Source organism: Ovis aries, chromosome 3 (assembly GCF_016772045.2).
Source record: "Ovis aries strain OAR_USU_Benz2616 breed Rambouillet chromosome 3, ARS-UI_Ramb_v3.0, whole genome shotgun sequence".
In the NCBI taxonomy this organism is placed as follows: Eukaryota; Metazoa; Chordata; class Mammalia; order Artiodactyla; family Bovidae; genus Ovis; species Ovis aries.
Window position 1 is genome coordinate 185,669,628 of NC_056056.1, and position 17,323 is coordinate 185,686,950.

General features: G+C 38.9%; 1 protein-coding gene across 1 annotated transcript in view; it reads left to right on the top strand.

Moving 5' to 3' along the window:
* Positions 1–1,854: 1,854 nt before the first annotated feature.
* OVCH1 (ovochymase 1) overlaps positions 1,855–17,323 on the top strand; it is an 89,825-nt gene continuing 74,356 nt past the window's right edge. Inside the window, exons 1-7 of the mRNA XM_042247329.2 lie at positions 1,855–2,040; positions 2,851–2,969; positions 3,257–3,354; positions 4,095–4,267; positions 6,943–7,038; positions 7,642–7,793; positions 9,296–9,482. Of these exons, the coding sequence (XP_042103263.1) occupies positions 1,941–2,040; positions 2,851–2,969; positions 3,257–3,354; positions 4,095–4,267; positions 6,943–7,038; positions 7,642–7,793; positions 9,296–9,482 (925 nt within the window). The 5' untranslated portion in view covers positions 1,855–1,940. The remainder of the gene's footprint in view (positions 2,041–2,850; positions 2,970–3,256; positions 3,355–4,094; positions 4,268–6,942; positions 7,039–7,641; positions 7,794–9,295; positions 9,483–17,323) is intronic.

Below are 17,323 nucleotides of genomic sequence, written 5' to 3' on the forward strand. Positions count from 1 at the left end.
AAGGACAAGGTCTCATTTAAGGCTGGGAGTTTGAACTCTGCAAACAAAGGGAGCTATGCTGTAACAGGAAATGATGTCCAATCCCATGGAGACTTCGGGTCTGAAACAAAACACATGATCCTACAAAGCTGTGTGTGTACCACATGTACAAGACTGCAAGGGGTCACGGTTTCTGAGCTTCATGAGAGAGTTAGCCATTAACTTGAACATTGTGGGTCCAACTTGCATTTTTTCCTTCCTTCTCTCTCATTTTGTAAGAGCTTTGTAGTAGCTTTAGTATGACCCATTCTTGCTAAGAAAAAAGAGAGGAGTTTGGATCCATTTGGATGATCTGAGCTTTTTTGGAGAGTAATGAGTCCTTGAGGCCACAAATGTTATGGTCACACTTGTGGGATTGCTACAGTAAAAGCAAAACTCAGAGATAAGCGTGTTGAGGGCTACTACCTGCAGATAACCTGGAGAACTCAGATGTAGTTGTATACCTTCAGGAAAGAGCTGTTTACCTTACCAAGCCCTCCTGGTGTTCCCTCAATACTCAAGCTCAAAACCCAGGAGTCATCTACGCAAACTGTCATCCAAGGTATATTTGCTTAAAACGATGCTACTCTCAAAAACAATTCAGTCCAACAGAACTATATGATGATGACAGTGTTTTGTATCTGTGCTGTCCAATATGGTAGCCAGTAGCTACAGGTGGCTGGTGAGCACTTAAAGTGTAGCTAGTGTGACTGAGGAACTCAATTTTTATTTTAGCTAATATTAATTTGAATAACCCCATATGGCTAATGTCTACTCTGTTGAATAGTGCAGCTCTAGAGCTTTTCAGTGATCTAAGACTTGAGATATAAAGATCACAGAAACTCCGTTTAGGTTCATGAATAAAAAAGGTTTGAGATGGTATGTCTCAAGTTCGGGTGTCAATCCCATTCTTTGAGCGTTTTGCCCAAGGTTCCCAGCTCACCTTCTGCCCCGTCTTCCCTCAGCTGTCACCTGCCTGTCACTGTGCCTGCATTCCCTCCGCTTCGACCATCTCTGTTTTCCTGTCCTTCTGTCTACCACCTGTCTCCCTAATTTGTTTACCCGTCTACCTCAAGGAGCTTTTATTTATATTTTATACAGAAGTGAGACAATTGGGCCTGGGTGTCTAGGTTAGTTAATATATATATGTAGTGTTCACTTAACTTTGTCCTCATTTTTTGACAAATTATAAATCAGTTACAAATTCTAGCTTTATTCCTCTCCCAACCTCAAGCTAATTTGTCACAAATTACTTACTAGAAAATAATATTGATTGAAAAAATGGTAACATGCAGTGAATTCATTTTAATAATCTTAAATGCTGGATCCTACAGCTTTGGTCTATTCCACTGAAGCTGATGGTAACACTGACACCCAGAAAAGGAGTAGGGCAGAAATCTGATCGTTCATATCCAGTCCTTTTGAAAACTCAGGAGTGTCAAGGTCTTCAACAAGCTTTTTAGAAGCTAGGTGGGATCTTTAATACTCAAACTTTCAAGAGTCTTCCTCCTTTCGGGTTCAGCCTGCCTGTGTCCTGCTTGGGTGCCCGGCTTCCTTTACCCTGGGACTTGGGCCACATTCAACAGATTCACCTGCGCCGAGCATTCTAGGCCATTGATCCCCTTGGTCCTGCATCTGTCCTAGCATTTCCTGCATCTGACTCTGGCTCGCCTGCAAGGTTACCTCGCTCCTGTTTGCTGGAGTGAATGGCGGGGACGCGATGACACCTGGGCAGCCAAAGAGCAGCTGCGGCCAGGCTGGTCCTGAGGAGGGACACCTGTGCGCCCGGCTGCGAGGCAGAAGCGCCACCCACCCCCCAGCTCGGAAAGACGGAGTGATGTAGGCAGGGGCTTCTGGGAGCGCAGAGCCTTGAGGCTGGAGCGCTTCTCTTCGCTGATTTGCAGCGCCTGCGTCTGGTGAAGATGGACCGGTCATCACGCGCGGGAGCCATACGGGCATTGCCCGGGGCTGTTTCACTCCTGCTGCTGATGTTGCTGGTGGTCCACTCCCCGCCCAGCCAAGGTGAGCCAGGTCCCGGGTGCCTTCATTCTTCCCTAGGCCAACAAAGACATCGGCCAGGTGTGCCCACGAAGTGCCTGGGCCGAATATTCTTCTGAAATCTTTTAGATTCTGGAGTTCAAGTTTTTAGGCACATCTGTTAACCTTGCTGGTGCTAAAGATTCTCCTCCAAGGAAAGATAACTAAGTGGAAGTAACTTAAAATCCAGTGACTCTGTTTCAGAGCAGTGTATGTTCTCCAGTATCTTTCATTCCACCTAAATTATGCCATGTTAACCCTCCCGGAGAAGGCAATGGCTCCCCACTCCAGTACTCTTGCCTGGAAAATCCCATGGACAGAGGAGCCTGGTGGCCTGCAGTCCCTGGGGTCTCGAAGATTCGGACACGACTGAGCGACTTCACTTTCACTTTTCACTTTCATGCATTGGAGAAGGAAATGGCAACCTACTCCAGTGTTCTTACCTGGAGAATCCCAGGGATGGGGGAGCCTGGTGGGCTGCCCTCTGTGGGGTCGCACAGAGTCGGACACAACTGAGGCGACTTAGCAGCAGCAGCAGCAATCCTCCCAGGGAAAGCCCCGAATCCCTCACTAGAGGGAGAGGGGCCTCACTCAGTGACCAGGTCTAGTTTTGTTGAGGCAGCTCAGGCTGCAAAGGGCAGGGAGAGTCACCAGGCAAGTGCTAGTCAATGAGGTTTGAGTGGGACAGTCTCAGGTCGGGGATATTTTGAGAAAAGGGGGTAGCCTCCAGCTGAGTGAACATCTGCACGGGTGTGTGTGTGTGTGTGTGTGTCACACAGTTGCTCTCCCACACAGGACTGAAGTACGGAATTCGTGCAGTTGGTTTGAAAAGTATAGAAACTGTCTTGGAATCTGGGTTCTTCTCTAGAATTAGTAGTTGGAGAAATGCAACAGTTGGTGGACACCCATGGCAGGTGAGTGTGATAAAGACATTGATTTCTTAATGAGGTAATGGTGAATTAGTTCTCTATTTTTAGATACCATAACTCCAGCTTAACAGGTAATTTTACTATGGACCCCCACTTGACCTCACTGTCAAAAAGTTTGCTTCGTAAGAAATCTCTTACTAACCAATTTATTGAATGTATCAGTATCTTAATGTGACATCATATTAGAAGAGTTGATTTCAAATGTTTTTGAAGGAGGTGACATCTATGTGGAGATGTATATTAGTTGTGTTCCTGACTTTTTTCTTGGGCAGGTCTCCCTGAAATTAGGTGGACACCACTTCTGTGGAGGAAGTTTGATTCAAGATGATCTGGTTGTTACAGCAGTACATTGCCTGATTAGCCTCAATGAGTAAGTTTTGGATTTCCATTACTTATCAGACCTTGATCCATGGCAATTGGACTGGGAGAGTCGATGCCCTAAATGCTGTACAAGGTTCAACCTTAGTCCCTTTCTTCATTTTTTCCATCTGGTCCACCTACTGACTGACTTTCCTGATTCCCAGACGCTTGTGTGTAGCCCAAGATTTCTTGTGCTTTCTACTCTACTAATCAAATACCTCAAAGATTCCACATATAATCTGTGATTTGTAGAGTTAGTGGAGGGTGGGTTGATGGTTACTGATTCTAATAAAGTATTAGCATCAAATGTTAAATGGATGAGCCAATGTTTTAATAATCTACTTTTCAGTAATCAGGAGGGAAAAATACTATTAAAAGAGTGTGCTAATAAGAGAAAAAGAAGGACAGTAGGGCTTTTATATCTTGTTTAAAATGGTAGAGCATATATATATAGAGAGAGACTGGTTTATGTACAAAAGATACCTGAATATTTTATGCAGAAAGATGAGTGACAATAGGAGAAAGAGTTCACAGAATGTAAACACTCCATGATTGAAAACCATGACTTTTTGTAGATAGCTATAATTTATAGAAATTATAACAATAGTAATAATCACTAATAAAAGTACATCTTCTTTTATGATTTGGAAATCTCGAAAGATACATTAATCATGTTAATTACATGAAATCAAGACAGCCTTTCCTGGAGGAAAGGATTATACTTACTGAAAGATTTCTGTTTGGTTTTAGGAAGCAAATTAAGAGTCTGACAGTGACTGCTGGGGAGTACAACCTCTTTCAGAAGGATAAGGAGGAACAGAATAGTCCTGTCTCAAAAATTATTATCCATCCTGAATACAACAGACTTGGATATATGAGTTTTAATATTGCACTGCTATATCTAAAACTCAAAGTCAAGTTTGGTAAGTAGGGAGAGTTAGAATACAAAAGATGTAATGGAAAAAGCTATATTTATTGATTTTTACCAGTTAAGTTTAATTTCTGTGTGTATATATATCTAGTAATATTAGAATAGCTAAATTGTATTCCTTAAAAATAATTTTGTTTAATCTATAACATATAAAAAGTACTGCACAGGCTATAAGTACCAGCCACAACTTATGTATGCTTAATCAGCATTTTAAGTACTCCAGTGTCTTGGCTGGGCAATATTCTAGACCATCTACCTGTACTCATCTCTAACTAAGGAGTATGGCACATTTGAAAATGTCCTCAGATTTCTCCTTTCTGTCATTATCATGGACAAGATATTTGACTCCATTCTGAGTACAGACAATCTAAGCATTCTAGACAAAATATTAAAAGCCTACTTAAAAAAATACAGGAAAGGGAAGTGTTCAGTGACCAAAAACAATGAAAGAGAACAAATTCAAAGGAGTTAGCCAGACACTGAAGTCAAGTGACTGCTGTTGAAGCATTTAAATGATCTTTAAGAGCCTATAACCTTAACTTTCCATGCAAGGAGCCTGCGTGGGAGTAGGATGTGGGAGCAGAGAGTCTGATTGGAACCTTCCATGTATATAACCTGGGACTTCTTGAAAGGTGATGCTTTACAAGATAGAGGGAAAGAGACAGGAAAATATGCCACCTAAAGTGAGGGAATAAGGAAAATTCACCTGCTTGAACCTTGGCCCTGAATGGAGGGCTCTCAGAAATATCTATTTTCCTGAGCTAGCCTTCATTCAGGTTTGAAGCTGGCATTCACATTACCCGTCCCCAAAACTCTAAGCCAAGATTTTGAAGTTGTTCCAGGTGAGTAATTGGGTTTCTGGCAGAAGCAAAGGTAGTAAATTCTCTTTGAAGACATGAACCTTAAATCTCAGCTTGAATGTACTCCCATAGAGCTTTAATGATTGAGAGCACACACAATTAAAAGCAGGCAGAGGAAGTTGCCACCAGAGTCCAAAGTAACAACCAGAATCAGACATTCCAAGATTACAGATGTTAAAATGATATACATGCTACAAAGTAAGTTTTAAGTTTAAATAAGTAAAAGTCTATCAAAAATGACCAATGAACAAGAAACTATTAACTGAAAAGGAAGACTTGAAATGGAGTCAATAAAACTTAAATATATGAACATAGTTGGAATTGGTAACAATAGTTGAATTAAATAGAGACATTGACCATACTCATTCTTCTTTCTCTCACACTCTATATCGAATCCATCGGAAAAATTATATTGCTTGTCTCACCCTCTCCTCTCCTACATCCTGCTCCAGGCTCGCATCATTTCTTGCCTGGGTTAATTTGGATGGTCTCTTGAATCATCTCTAACTTCCTCTCTTGCATCCCTAGTTTTTATAATTAATCTAGCAGCCAGAATAATACTTTTGAAATGTAAATCAGATTATATTACTCTGCTCAAAACACTTCAGTGGTTCTCCATTACACTCAGATGCAAATCAGTGTTCTTAGCTTCTTAGCTGACATCACCCATCATCCTAACCCTGTAGCCAACCTCTTTTTTTGTTCATTTTTTACTAGAATTTCTTTTGTTTAGTCTGCTCCAGACATCCTGGAATCCTCACTGTTCCTAAGACATATATGACATGATTCCACTGCAGGAAATTTCCATTTTGTTTTTTTCTTCTTCAGATACTTTCCACAGAGATGACTGCCTGATTTCTTCCCTCAGCTCCTTCAAGGCTCTGCTCAATGGAACTTGGCATGACTGCCATTTTACAAATTACATCACCCTTGCCATATTCCCTAATCCCCAGACTTCTCATCTTTCTTATGCTTTCCTGATTTTTTTTTGAAAAATCAGAGCACATATTACATAATAGCTAAATTATTAGATTTATTGCTTCTATTTCACCCCAAACTCACCCTCTCTTTCTCTCTCACTAACACTCACACTCATTCATGCTCAGATCTACATTCTGTAAGGGCAGGGATTTTTCCTGGTCATTTACTGAGGGCTAGAAGACCTCTTGCCACATAACAGTGCTCAATTACTTGAGTGAAAAGCTATCCCTTAAGAGCAAGTGAAGTGAAGTGAAAGTTGCTCAGTTGTGTCTGACTCTTTGCAACCCCATGGACTATACAGTCCATGAAATTCTCCAGGCCAGAATATTGGAGTGGGTAGCCTTTCCCTTCTCCAGGGGATCTTCCCAACCCAGGGATCGAACCCAGGTCTCCCACATTGCAGGTGGATTCTTTGCCAGCTGAGCCACTAGGAAGCTCAAGAATACTGGAGTGAGTAGCCTATCTCTTCTCCAGAGGATCTTCCTGACCTAAGAATCGAATTGGGGTTTCCCTCATTGAAAGTGGGTCCTTTACCAACTGAGCTATGAGGGAAGCCCCTTAAGAACAAGGGTGCATCCTAAAATGTTGGTAGTTGGGGAAGGTCATTTTGGTACTTTTAACAATGAGTTGTTTTCCTTAGCACTTTCTAAATTTCTATGAATATGGGATAGTTCTTTTGAGAGAGAAAAAATCTTTAAAATATCATTAATTACATTTAGGAAGAAAGTGTGGAAGCTATGACATCAACCAGATGTCAGTTTCCAAATATATTTAGGATCACTTGTCTGTGACTCTTATGATTTTTTATTATTGTTGTTGTTTTCAGGAACTACTGTTCAGCCAATCTGTATTCCCCATAGAGGTGATAAATTTGAAGAAGGGATTCTTTGCATGGCCAGTGGATGGGGCAAGATTTCAGAGAGTAAGAGACATCAAAAGAATGTAATATTTCTTCTGGGCTCCTTTACATGCCCATTGGAATCAGAAATTTTTTGGTCTTAAATAATACATTTATCCTTTTTTTATCCTGTCTGAGTTCTAACTCAGGGAAGACTTCTGGTTGTCTTCACCAAAAAAAGGCTATACTTAAGGCTTTACATAAAATTCCTCCTGCTGCCATTTTGGTTAGGTGTATTAGGGTCAGGAACAGGAAGTAAATATAATAGACGAAGAAGAATACAGTAAAGTAACAATAGTTCCGCTTCCTTATCTTTGGTATTGTGATTTTTAAAAAGCAAAGAACATTACAAAATATTGCTTTTACTAACTAAAGTTTTCCTCTTGAGGTAACATTTAAACATATATTCAGAGAAGCTACAATTGCCTATGTTACATTAAAAATCTGATTTAAAAAAGCCCTTTGTCACTAGTGTGAGATTTTAGGGAAAAATATTATTCAGAGCTATAAAAAAAAATTACTTCTACATTTTGGTTAAACATCTACCAATTCTAAACTTGTAAGCTTCTTATTGGTTTCTTTAAGTGGGGACAATTGTTGACCAACTTACCAGTCCGTTCTCCACAGCATCAGAATATTCAAATATCCTACAAGAAGCCGTAGTTCCCATTATGGATGACAGAACATGTGGTGCAATGCTCAGGGGCATGAACCTTCCTCCCCTGGGAAGGGACATGTTGTGTGCCAGTTTTCCTCATGGGGAAAAGGATGCCTGCCAGGTAATAAGCATTGTTGTTGTTGTTCAGTTGCCCAGTCATGTCCAACTCTTTGTGACCCTATGGACTGCAGCACACTAGTCCTCCTAACATAAACCAGTCCAGTTATTCACCCACTATCTTGTGGATGAGAGTGGCTTCTGGGTTGCTTTTGAGGGATTACTTCTTTAAGATTTCGCTTTTCCCTCATCTTTCCATCTGATTTCTACTGAAAAACTTTCCTTGACCAGAGCTGAGAGAATTCTTTTCTGTCCCATGTGCATCCTTACCCCTGTACCTCTTTGTGGGGGAGTGAAGAGGTCAGGCAAGGAAGATGATTTCAACATTTCCAATCTAACGAAATCAAACAAGATGACCACTTTGGCAAATGAATTAGGCTAGCTGTGATTATTTTTCATTCTACCTTTTGTTAAACATTTTAACTTTTCTCAAGCTTTAGTGAGGAATGCAATATTTACACAGAGTGTGACCCAAGATAGCATAGCTACAGTAACTGCGGGGTAAAAGATGTTGTCTATGACAACATTCCAAGGCCAACACAACAACTTCACAAAGAGGACCAACTCTGACAAGAAAGGAAAGGGAGGCCAGTTTGTGATAGATGTGAATTTTAAGTTTTAATTATAGTTGTTTTTCTTAAAATGGAGGGGCAGAGAGTCTTTATTCTTTGCCAACAAGCAGCTTGAAACTGCCATGGGGAGCTCTCTAAAATTTTCTGTTGGGAAAATGTTTAATTTTTCTTCTAGGGGGTGACAGAATAAGGGCCAGGGAGTGTGGTAGGAAGGAGATAGACGTTTATAATTATTCTGCTTTCTAAATTGGAATATAGGTAGACTTACTGCCTCATCCTTCACAGGTAAGTATTTTCTGGATAAAGTTGTCAAACAATTCTGTTCCTTTAGAGGGGATTCAATCTGATACCAATTGGCATGTGTTTTCAAAGCAACACATTGTTATGAAGAATTATTAAAAGATCCTGAAAGTGTGGCTCCTTTATCCACTAGTTTGAGAGCCAATGGATGCTTTATATATAGCCCCTGGGACAAAATAAGTTTCCCAGGCATTCTGTTTTAAAAGCCTTGATCCATTGCGTGAACTTGGGGGCTCTATTCACTGGTATTGTGGGCTTGGAATGTGATCCAGTCTTTCCTAGAATGCTGTAGTGGAAGCATTACCTGTGAACTATCTAAGCATTTATCTGTGAACTCCCCTCCTCCTTCCATTGATTTTGAATTGTTCCCAGAAGACTAAGAGGAAGAGAGAAATTAAGGGTTAGCTTGACAAGATTGCATGGAGTGGAAGGAGTTTACCTCTGAATAAGATAGTCCTTTGAAACCAATGATGAAGAAACAAAATGATGAACACAGAATGTTGATGAATAACGACCACTGAGTTCTTATGCTTCTACTACTTCTCTCTCTGAGATGAGGGCTAATCTTTTTGCACCTGATAAAATATTTTAACTTGTAACTGTTTTAAAATTTCCTCTTTCTCTACCATAAAAGAGGGACACTGGAGGCCCACTTGTTTGTAGAAGAGATGATGGAGCCTGGGTTCTTGCTGGGATAACTTCCTGGGCAGCTCGTTGTACTAAAGTTTGGAATCCTTTCAGAAATAAGCAGAGAAAGGCAACACCTGGCATTTTCTCCAAGGTATTTGTGTTGATGGATTTTATCACACAGACCATGACAGGTGAGTGTAATTTCTGTGGATTCTTCCTTCCTCATCTACTGCAACTCAAAAAAATGATCATGCCTATTTCAAGGATAGTTACTCTATGCTGCAGATATAATCAGAAATAAGCTTTAAAATAAGAAGAATATGGCTGGGTTTTGTTCCTAATCTAGTGTATGTAAATTTTTAACTCTGATTTCACGAACACTGATACCTGTCAATTTAACTTGAACATCAACTAGATCGTCAAGTTTATGGTCATGTAGATTTTCATGAGATATGTTTTTTGTACTTATGAGATTTTAAAATAGTTTTTGAGAATAGTGTCATTAGAAGATTCTTTTTTATAAATTTATTTATTTTTTAATTGAAGGATAATTGCTTTACAGAATTTTCTGTTTTCTGTCAAACCTCAACATGAATCAGCCATAGGTATACATATACCCCCTCCCTTTTGAACTTCCCTCCCCATCCCACCCCTCTAGGTTGATACAGAGCCCCTGTTTGAATTTCCTGAGCCATACAGCAAATTCCCATTGGCTATCTATTTTACATATGGTAATAAGTTTCCATGTCATTTTTTCCATACATCTCCTCTCCTCTCCTCTCCCCAAATCCATAGGCCTATTCTCTATGTCTGTTTCTCCTTTGCTGCCTTGTAAATAAATTCTTCAACACCATTTTTCTAGATTCTGTATATATGCATTAGAATACAGTATTTAGCTTTCTCTTTCTGACTTACTTCACTCTGTATAATAGGTTCAAGGTTCATCCACCTCATTAGAACTGACTCAAATGCATTCGTTTTTATGGCTGAGTAATAGTCCATTGTGTTTATGTACCACAGCTTCTTTATCCATTCATCTGTCGATGGACATCTAGGTTGCTTCCATGTTCTAGCTATTGTAAATAGTGCTGCAGTGAATAATGGGATACATGTGTGGTTTTCAATTTTGTTTCCTCAGGGTATATGCCTAGGATTGGGATTGCTGGGTCATATGGTGGTTTTATTCCTAGTTTTTTTTAAGGAATCTCCATAAAGTCTTCCATAGTGGCAGTATCAATTTACATTCCCACCAACAGTGCCAGAGCATTCTCTTTTCTCCACACCCTTTCCAGCATTTATGGTTTGTAGACTTTTTGATGATGAATGTTCTGACTGGTGTGAGGCAATTTCTCAGTGTAGTTTTGATTTCCATTTCTCTAATAATGAGTGATGTTGAGCACCTTTTCATGTGTTTGTTAGCCATCTGTAAATCTTTGGAGAAATGTCTGTTTAGGTCTTTTCCCCTCTATTTTATTGGGTTGTTCATTTTTCTGATATTGAGTTGTATGAGCTGCTTGTATATTTTGGAAATTAATCCCCCCTTTGTCAGTTGTTTCATTTGCTATTATTTTCTCCAATTCTGAGGGTTGTCTTTTCACCTTGCTTATAGTTTCCTTTGCTCTGCAAAAGCTTTTAAGTTTAATCAGGTTCCACTTGTTTACTTTTGCTTTTATTTCCATTACTTCTAGGAGATGGGTCATAGAGGATCTTGCTTTGATTTATGTCATCAAGTGTTTTGCCTATGTTTTCCTCCAAGAGTTTTATAGTTTCTGGTCTTACATTTAGGTCTTTAATCCATTTTGAGTTTGTGTATGGTGTTAGGAAGTGCTCTATTTTCATTCTTTTACATGTAGCTGTCCAGTTTTCCCAGAACCATTTATTGAACAGGCTGTCTTTTCCCCATTGTATATTCTTGGCTCCTTTGTCAAAAATAAGATGCCCATAAGTGTATGAGTTTTTTCCTGGGGTTTCTATCTTGTTCCATTGCCCTATATTTCTGTTTTTGTGCCAGTACCATCCTGTCTTGATGACTGTATCTTTGTAGTATACTCTGAAGTCAGGAGATCGATTCCTCCAGCTCCATTCCTCCAGCTCCAGTCTTTCTCAAGACTGGTTTGATTATTTGGGGTCTTTTGTATTTCCATATGAATTGTGAAATTTTTGTTCTAGTTCTGTGAAAAATGCCATTGATAATTTGATAGGGATTGCATCTGTAGATTGCTTTTGGTAGTATAGTCATTTTCACAATATTGATTCTTCCCACCCAGGAATGTGGAATATCTCTCTATCTGTTTATGTTGTTCTTTGATTTCTTTCATTAGTGTCTTATAATTTTCTGTATACAGTTCTTTTGTCTCCTTACATAGTTTATTCCTAGATATTTAATTCTTTTTGTTGCAAAGGGGAATGGGATTGATTCCTTAATTTCTCTTTCTGATTTTTCAGTTAGTATATAGAAATGCAAGTGATTTCTGTCTATTGATTTTGTATCCTGTAGCTTTGCTAAATTCACTGATTAACTCTAGCAATTTTCTGATACTATGCTTAGGGTTTTCTATGTACGGTATAATGTCATCTTCAAATGGTGAGAGCTTTACATCTTCTTTTTCAATCTGGATTCTTTTCTTTCTTTTTCTTCTCTGATTGCTGTAGCTAGGACTTTCAGAACTATGTTGAATAATAGTGGTGAAAGTGAACACCCTTGTCTTGTTCCTAATCTCAGAGGGAATGCTTTCACTTTTTCACCATTAAGAATAAATAATGTTTGCTGTGGGCTTATCATATATGGCCTTTACTATGTTAAAAGTTGGTTCCTTCTATGCCCATTTTTTGAAGAGTTTTAGTCATAAATGGGTGCTGAATTTTGTCAAAGGCTTCTTCTGCATCTATTGAGATTATCATATGGTTTTTATCTTTCAATTTGTTAATATGGTGTATCACATTGATTGATTTGCATATATTGAAGAATCCTTGCATCCCTGGAATAAACCCAACTTGATCATGATGTATGAACTTTTGGATGTGTTGCTGAATTCTGTTTGCTAAAATTTTGTTGAGGATTTTTGTATCTATGTTCATCGGTGATATTGGCCTATAGTTTTCTTTTTTTGTGTTGCCTTTGTCTGGTTTTGGTATCAGAGTGATGGGGGCCTCATAGAATGAGTTTGGAAATGTTCCTTCCTCTGAAATTTTTTGAAAGAGTTTTAGAAAGGTAGGCATTAGCTCTGCTCGAAATGTTTGATAGAATTCTCCTGTGAAGCCATTTGGTCCTGAGCCTTTGTTTTTTGGGAGATTTTTGATCACGGCTTCAGTTTCAGTGCTTGTAATTGGTTTGTTCATAGTTTCTATTTCTTCCTGATTCAGTCTTGGAAGATTGAACTTTTCTAAGAATCTGTCCATTTCTTCCAGGTTATCCATTTTATTGCCATATAGTTGTTCATAATAGTCTCATAATCTTTTGTATTTATGCATTGTCTGTTGTAACCTCTCCTTTTTCACTTCTATTTTTTTAAATTTTCTTTTAATTTTTTTTATTTGATTCTTCTTTTTTTCTTGATAAATCTGGCTAAAGGTGTGTTAATTTTATCTTCTCAAAGAACCAGCTTTTAGTTTTGTTAATCTTTACTATTATTTCTTTCATTTCTTTTTCATTTATTTCTGTGGATCTTTATGATTTCTTTCTTTCTTTCTACAAACTTTGGGGTTTTTTTGTTCTTCTTTTTCCAGTTGTTTTAGATATGAAGTTAGGTTGTCTATTCGATGTTTTTGTTTCTTGAGGTAGGATTGTATTGCAATCAGCTTCCCTCTTAGAACTGCTTTTGCTTCATCCCATAGGTTTTGAGTTGTTGTGTTTTCATTGTCATTTGTTTCTAGATTTTTTTTATTTCTTTTTTGATTTCTTCAGTAATCTGTTGGTTATTTAGAAACATATTGTTTAATCTTCATATGTTTGTGTTTATTACAGTTTTTATCTTGTAATTGATATATAGCCTCATAGCACTGTGGTCAAAGAAGATGCCTGATATGATTTCTGTTTTCTTAATTTTACTGAGGTTTGATTTGTGATCCAAGATCTGGTCTATCCTGGAGAATGTCCTATGTGCACTTAAGAAGATGCTGTGTTCTTCTACATTTGGATGGAATGTCCTGAAGACATCAATGAGATCCACCTCATCTAATGCATCATTTAAGATTTGTGTCTCCTTATCAATTTTTGTTTTGATGATGTCCATTGGTGTGAGTAGGGTGTTAAAGTCTCCTGCTAGTACTGTGTTACTGTCAATTTCTCCTTTTATGTCTGTTAGTGTTTGTCTTATGTATTGAGGTTCTCCTATGTTGGGTGAATAGATACTTGCAATTGTTATGTCTTCCTCTTGGATTGATCCATTGATCACTATGTAGTGTCCTTCCTTATCTCTTATAATCTTCTTTATTTTAAGGTCTATTTTGTCTGATATGGGGGTTGTTACTCTAGCTTTCTTTTGCTTCCCATTTGCATGGGATATATTTTTCCATTCTCTCACTTTCAGTCTATATGTGTCTTGGAGTCTGAAGTGGGTTTCTTGTAGACAGCATATAGATGGGTCTTATTTTTGTATCCATTTAGCCAGTCTGTCTTTTGGTTGGAGCATTTAATCTGTTCACATTTAAAGTAATTATTGATATTCATTGCCATTTCTTGCAATTTCTATTGCCATTTTCTTAATTGTTTGGGATTGATTTTGTAGATCTTTTTCTTCTTTTGTATTTCTTGACTATATAAGTCCCTTTAAGATTTGTTGTAAAGCTGGTTTGGTGGTACTGAATTCTCTTAACTTCTGCTTGACCAAAAAGCTTTTGATTTCTCCATCAATTTTGAATGAGATCCTTGCTGGGTACAGTAATCTTGATTTTAGATTTTTCCCTTTCTTCTTTAAATATATCCTGCCATTCCCCTCTGGCCTGCAGAATTTCTGCTGAAATAGCAGCTGTTAAACGTATGGGGTTTCCCTTGTATGTTACTTGTTGCTTTTCCCTTGCTGCTTTTAATATTCTTTCTTTGTGTTTAGTCTTTGTTAGTTTAATTAATATGTGTCTTGGTGTGTTTCTCCTCAAGTTTATCCTGTATGGGACTCTTTGCACCTCTTGAACTTGATTATTTCTTGTTCCATGTTGGGGAAATTTTCAACTATAATCTCTTCAAAAATTTTCTCATACCTTTTCTTTTTCTCTTCTTCTTATGGGACCTCTATAATTCAAATATTGGTGTGTTTGATATCCTCCCAGAGGTATGCTACAGCTTCAGATATTCTATTGATTCCTTCTAGTGTATTTTTAATCTCAGTAATTGTATTGTTTGTCTCTGTATGTTTATTCTTTAATTCTTCTAGGTCTTTGTTAACTGATTTTTGCATTTTCTCCAATCTGTTTTCAAGGTTTTTGATAGGGTGAGATTTGTGCTGAGTAAGTTTGTTTTTCCTCTGATGGGCAAGGCTGACTGAGGTGGTAATCCTGTCTGTTGATGGTTGGGTTTGTATTTTTGTTTTGTTTGTTGTTTAGCACAGGGTGCTACTGTTGGTTGGGTGATGCTGGGTCTTGTATTCAAATGGTTTCCTTTGTGGGAGTTCTCACTATTTGATAGTCCTCAGGGTTAGCTCTCTGGTAGTCTAGGGTCTTGGAGGCAGCGCTCCCACTCCAAAGGCTCAGGGCTTGATCTTTGGTCAGGAACAAAGATTCCACAAGTGGTTTGTTATGGCATTAAGTGAGATTAAAACAGATACCCAAAAATGAGAAACCAAAGATGAACCTCAGAAAATGGCAGTTACAAAATCAGGCAAATAATAATTAAAATAATGGAATATACACATATACATATACACCTATAAGTGAAATCAAAACAGTCCAATAAAAACAAAGTACAATAGATTGACCCGGTGAACAAAGAAAACCAAAAATTATGTCTACTGGTTAAGAACAAGATTCTTTTTTAATTTATCCAGTTAACATTTTTTTTCTAAACTAGTGAAGAGCACTAAAAACAAATCACTCCTCTTCTGCTTCTCCCATTCACCCTTGTTAATTTTACTTCACAAGAGTGGAAACATAAGGCAGGCTTTGAAGAGTTGTTTTTGCTCTGTGGCACTAAAATCTAGATTAGGAAAATAAATATGGGTCTGGAGATGCCAAACTGTCTTCAAATATTTGGGAAGACAAAGAAGTAAATGAACAGTTGTGATAAAAGGTGAAGTTCTAACTCTACTGGCTATTTTACTTATGGTAGTATATATGTTTCAGTGCTGTTCTCTCAAGTCATCCCATCCTCTCCTCCTCCCACTGAGTCCAAAAATCTATCTCCTTTACTGCCTTGCACATAGGATCACAGGTACCATCTTTCTAGATTCCATATACATGTATTAATATGCAAAATTTGTCTTTTTCTGACCTACTTCACTGTATAACAGGCTTAACCTGGAGGGATGGGGTAGAAGGGAGCTGGGAGGGGGGTTCAGTAGGGAGGGGACACATGTGTGCCTATGACTGATTCATGCTGATATATGCAAAAACCATCACAATATTGTAAAGCAATTATCCTCCAATTAAATAAAATTTTTTAAAAGGTGAAGTTCACGTAAGGTCAAAGGGCTGTGTTCTCACTGAGGAGGGGTCTAAGGATCTCAGTTCTAAGGGATCCAGAAGGTTTGTCATAAAAGGGGGCAGCATCTGCTTAAGAAAATGGCACAGTGGTTAGCCTCTGAAGAATAAAGAGGCATAAGGAAACACAACTTACAAGAATAAGAAGTTTAGTGAAAGTGAAGTTGCTCAGTCATGTCCAACTCTTTGCGACCCCATGGACTGTAGCATACCAGACTCCTCATTCCATGGGATTTTCCAGGCAAGAGTACTGGAGTGGGTTGCCATTTCCTTCTCAAGGGGATCTTCCTGACCCAGGGATCGAACCCAGATCTCCCACATTGTAGGCAGATGCTTTACTGCCTGAACTACCAGGAAATAGTTTAGTAGAAGAACCAAATTTGTTAAAGGCCAGGACCCAGAGCTGCAGTGTTCCCTCCCTCCCTCCATCCTTCCCTCCCTCCATCCTTCCCCCACTCCATCCTCCCCTCCTTCCATCCTCCCCTCCCTCCATCCTCCCCCTCTTCATCCTTCCCTCCCTCCATCCATCCCCTACTCTATCCTTCCCTCCTTCCATCCATCCTTTCCTCCCTCCATTCTTTCCCGCCTCCATCCTTCTGTCTCTCCCTCCTTCCATCCCTTCCTCCCTGTCCCATTCTAGCCCAAGATCAGCCACCTAGCTGATAATTTGAAAAGCAACTCTGCTCTGGTCCAGCTGAATGCAAGAGCCCACCTCTCAGTTCACTTTCATTTGGTCTTCAGAGTAAATGTGTTCTGTTTGTTGCCATGACCACAGGGAGAACTTGTCTCCTGGTAGCAATTCTATTTGGTTTTCATCACCTAGAAGAGAAAGTTAAAAGGTTAGCAAGCCCTGAACAAATGTTAATGATACCAACATTTTAAAATGGCAATGAAATCAGGCAATAACCATCAATTCCATAGTCAAATGAATATCAGAATGTGACAAGTAACTTAGTTAAACAGCACCTGCTTGATATCATCCTTCTAATCTCCTCATTCCCTAGTTGCCTGTTCTCCTCAGTAAGTTCAGTTCAGTCACTCAGTTGTGTCTGACTCTTTGCCACCCCATGGACTGCAGCATGCCAGGCTTCCCTGTCCATCACCAAATCCTGGAGCTTACTCAAATTCATGTCCATTGAGTCAGTGATGCCATCCAACCATCTCATCCTCTGTTGTCCCCTTCTCCTCCTCTCTCCTTCAATCTTTCCCAGCATCAGGGTCTTTTCAAAGGAGTCAGTCTTCACATCAGGTGGCCAAAGTATTGGAGTTTCAGCTTCAGCATTAGTCCTTCCAATGAATATTCAGGCTGATTTCCTTTAGGATGGACTGGTTGGATCTCAGTTCAAGAGACTCTCAAGAGTCTTCTCCAACGCTACAGTTCAAAAGCATCAATTCTTGAGCA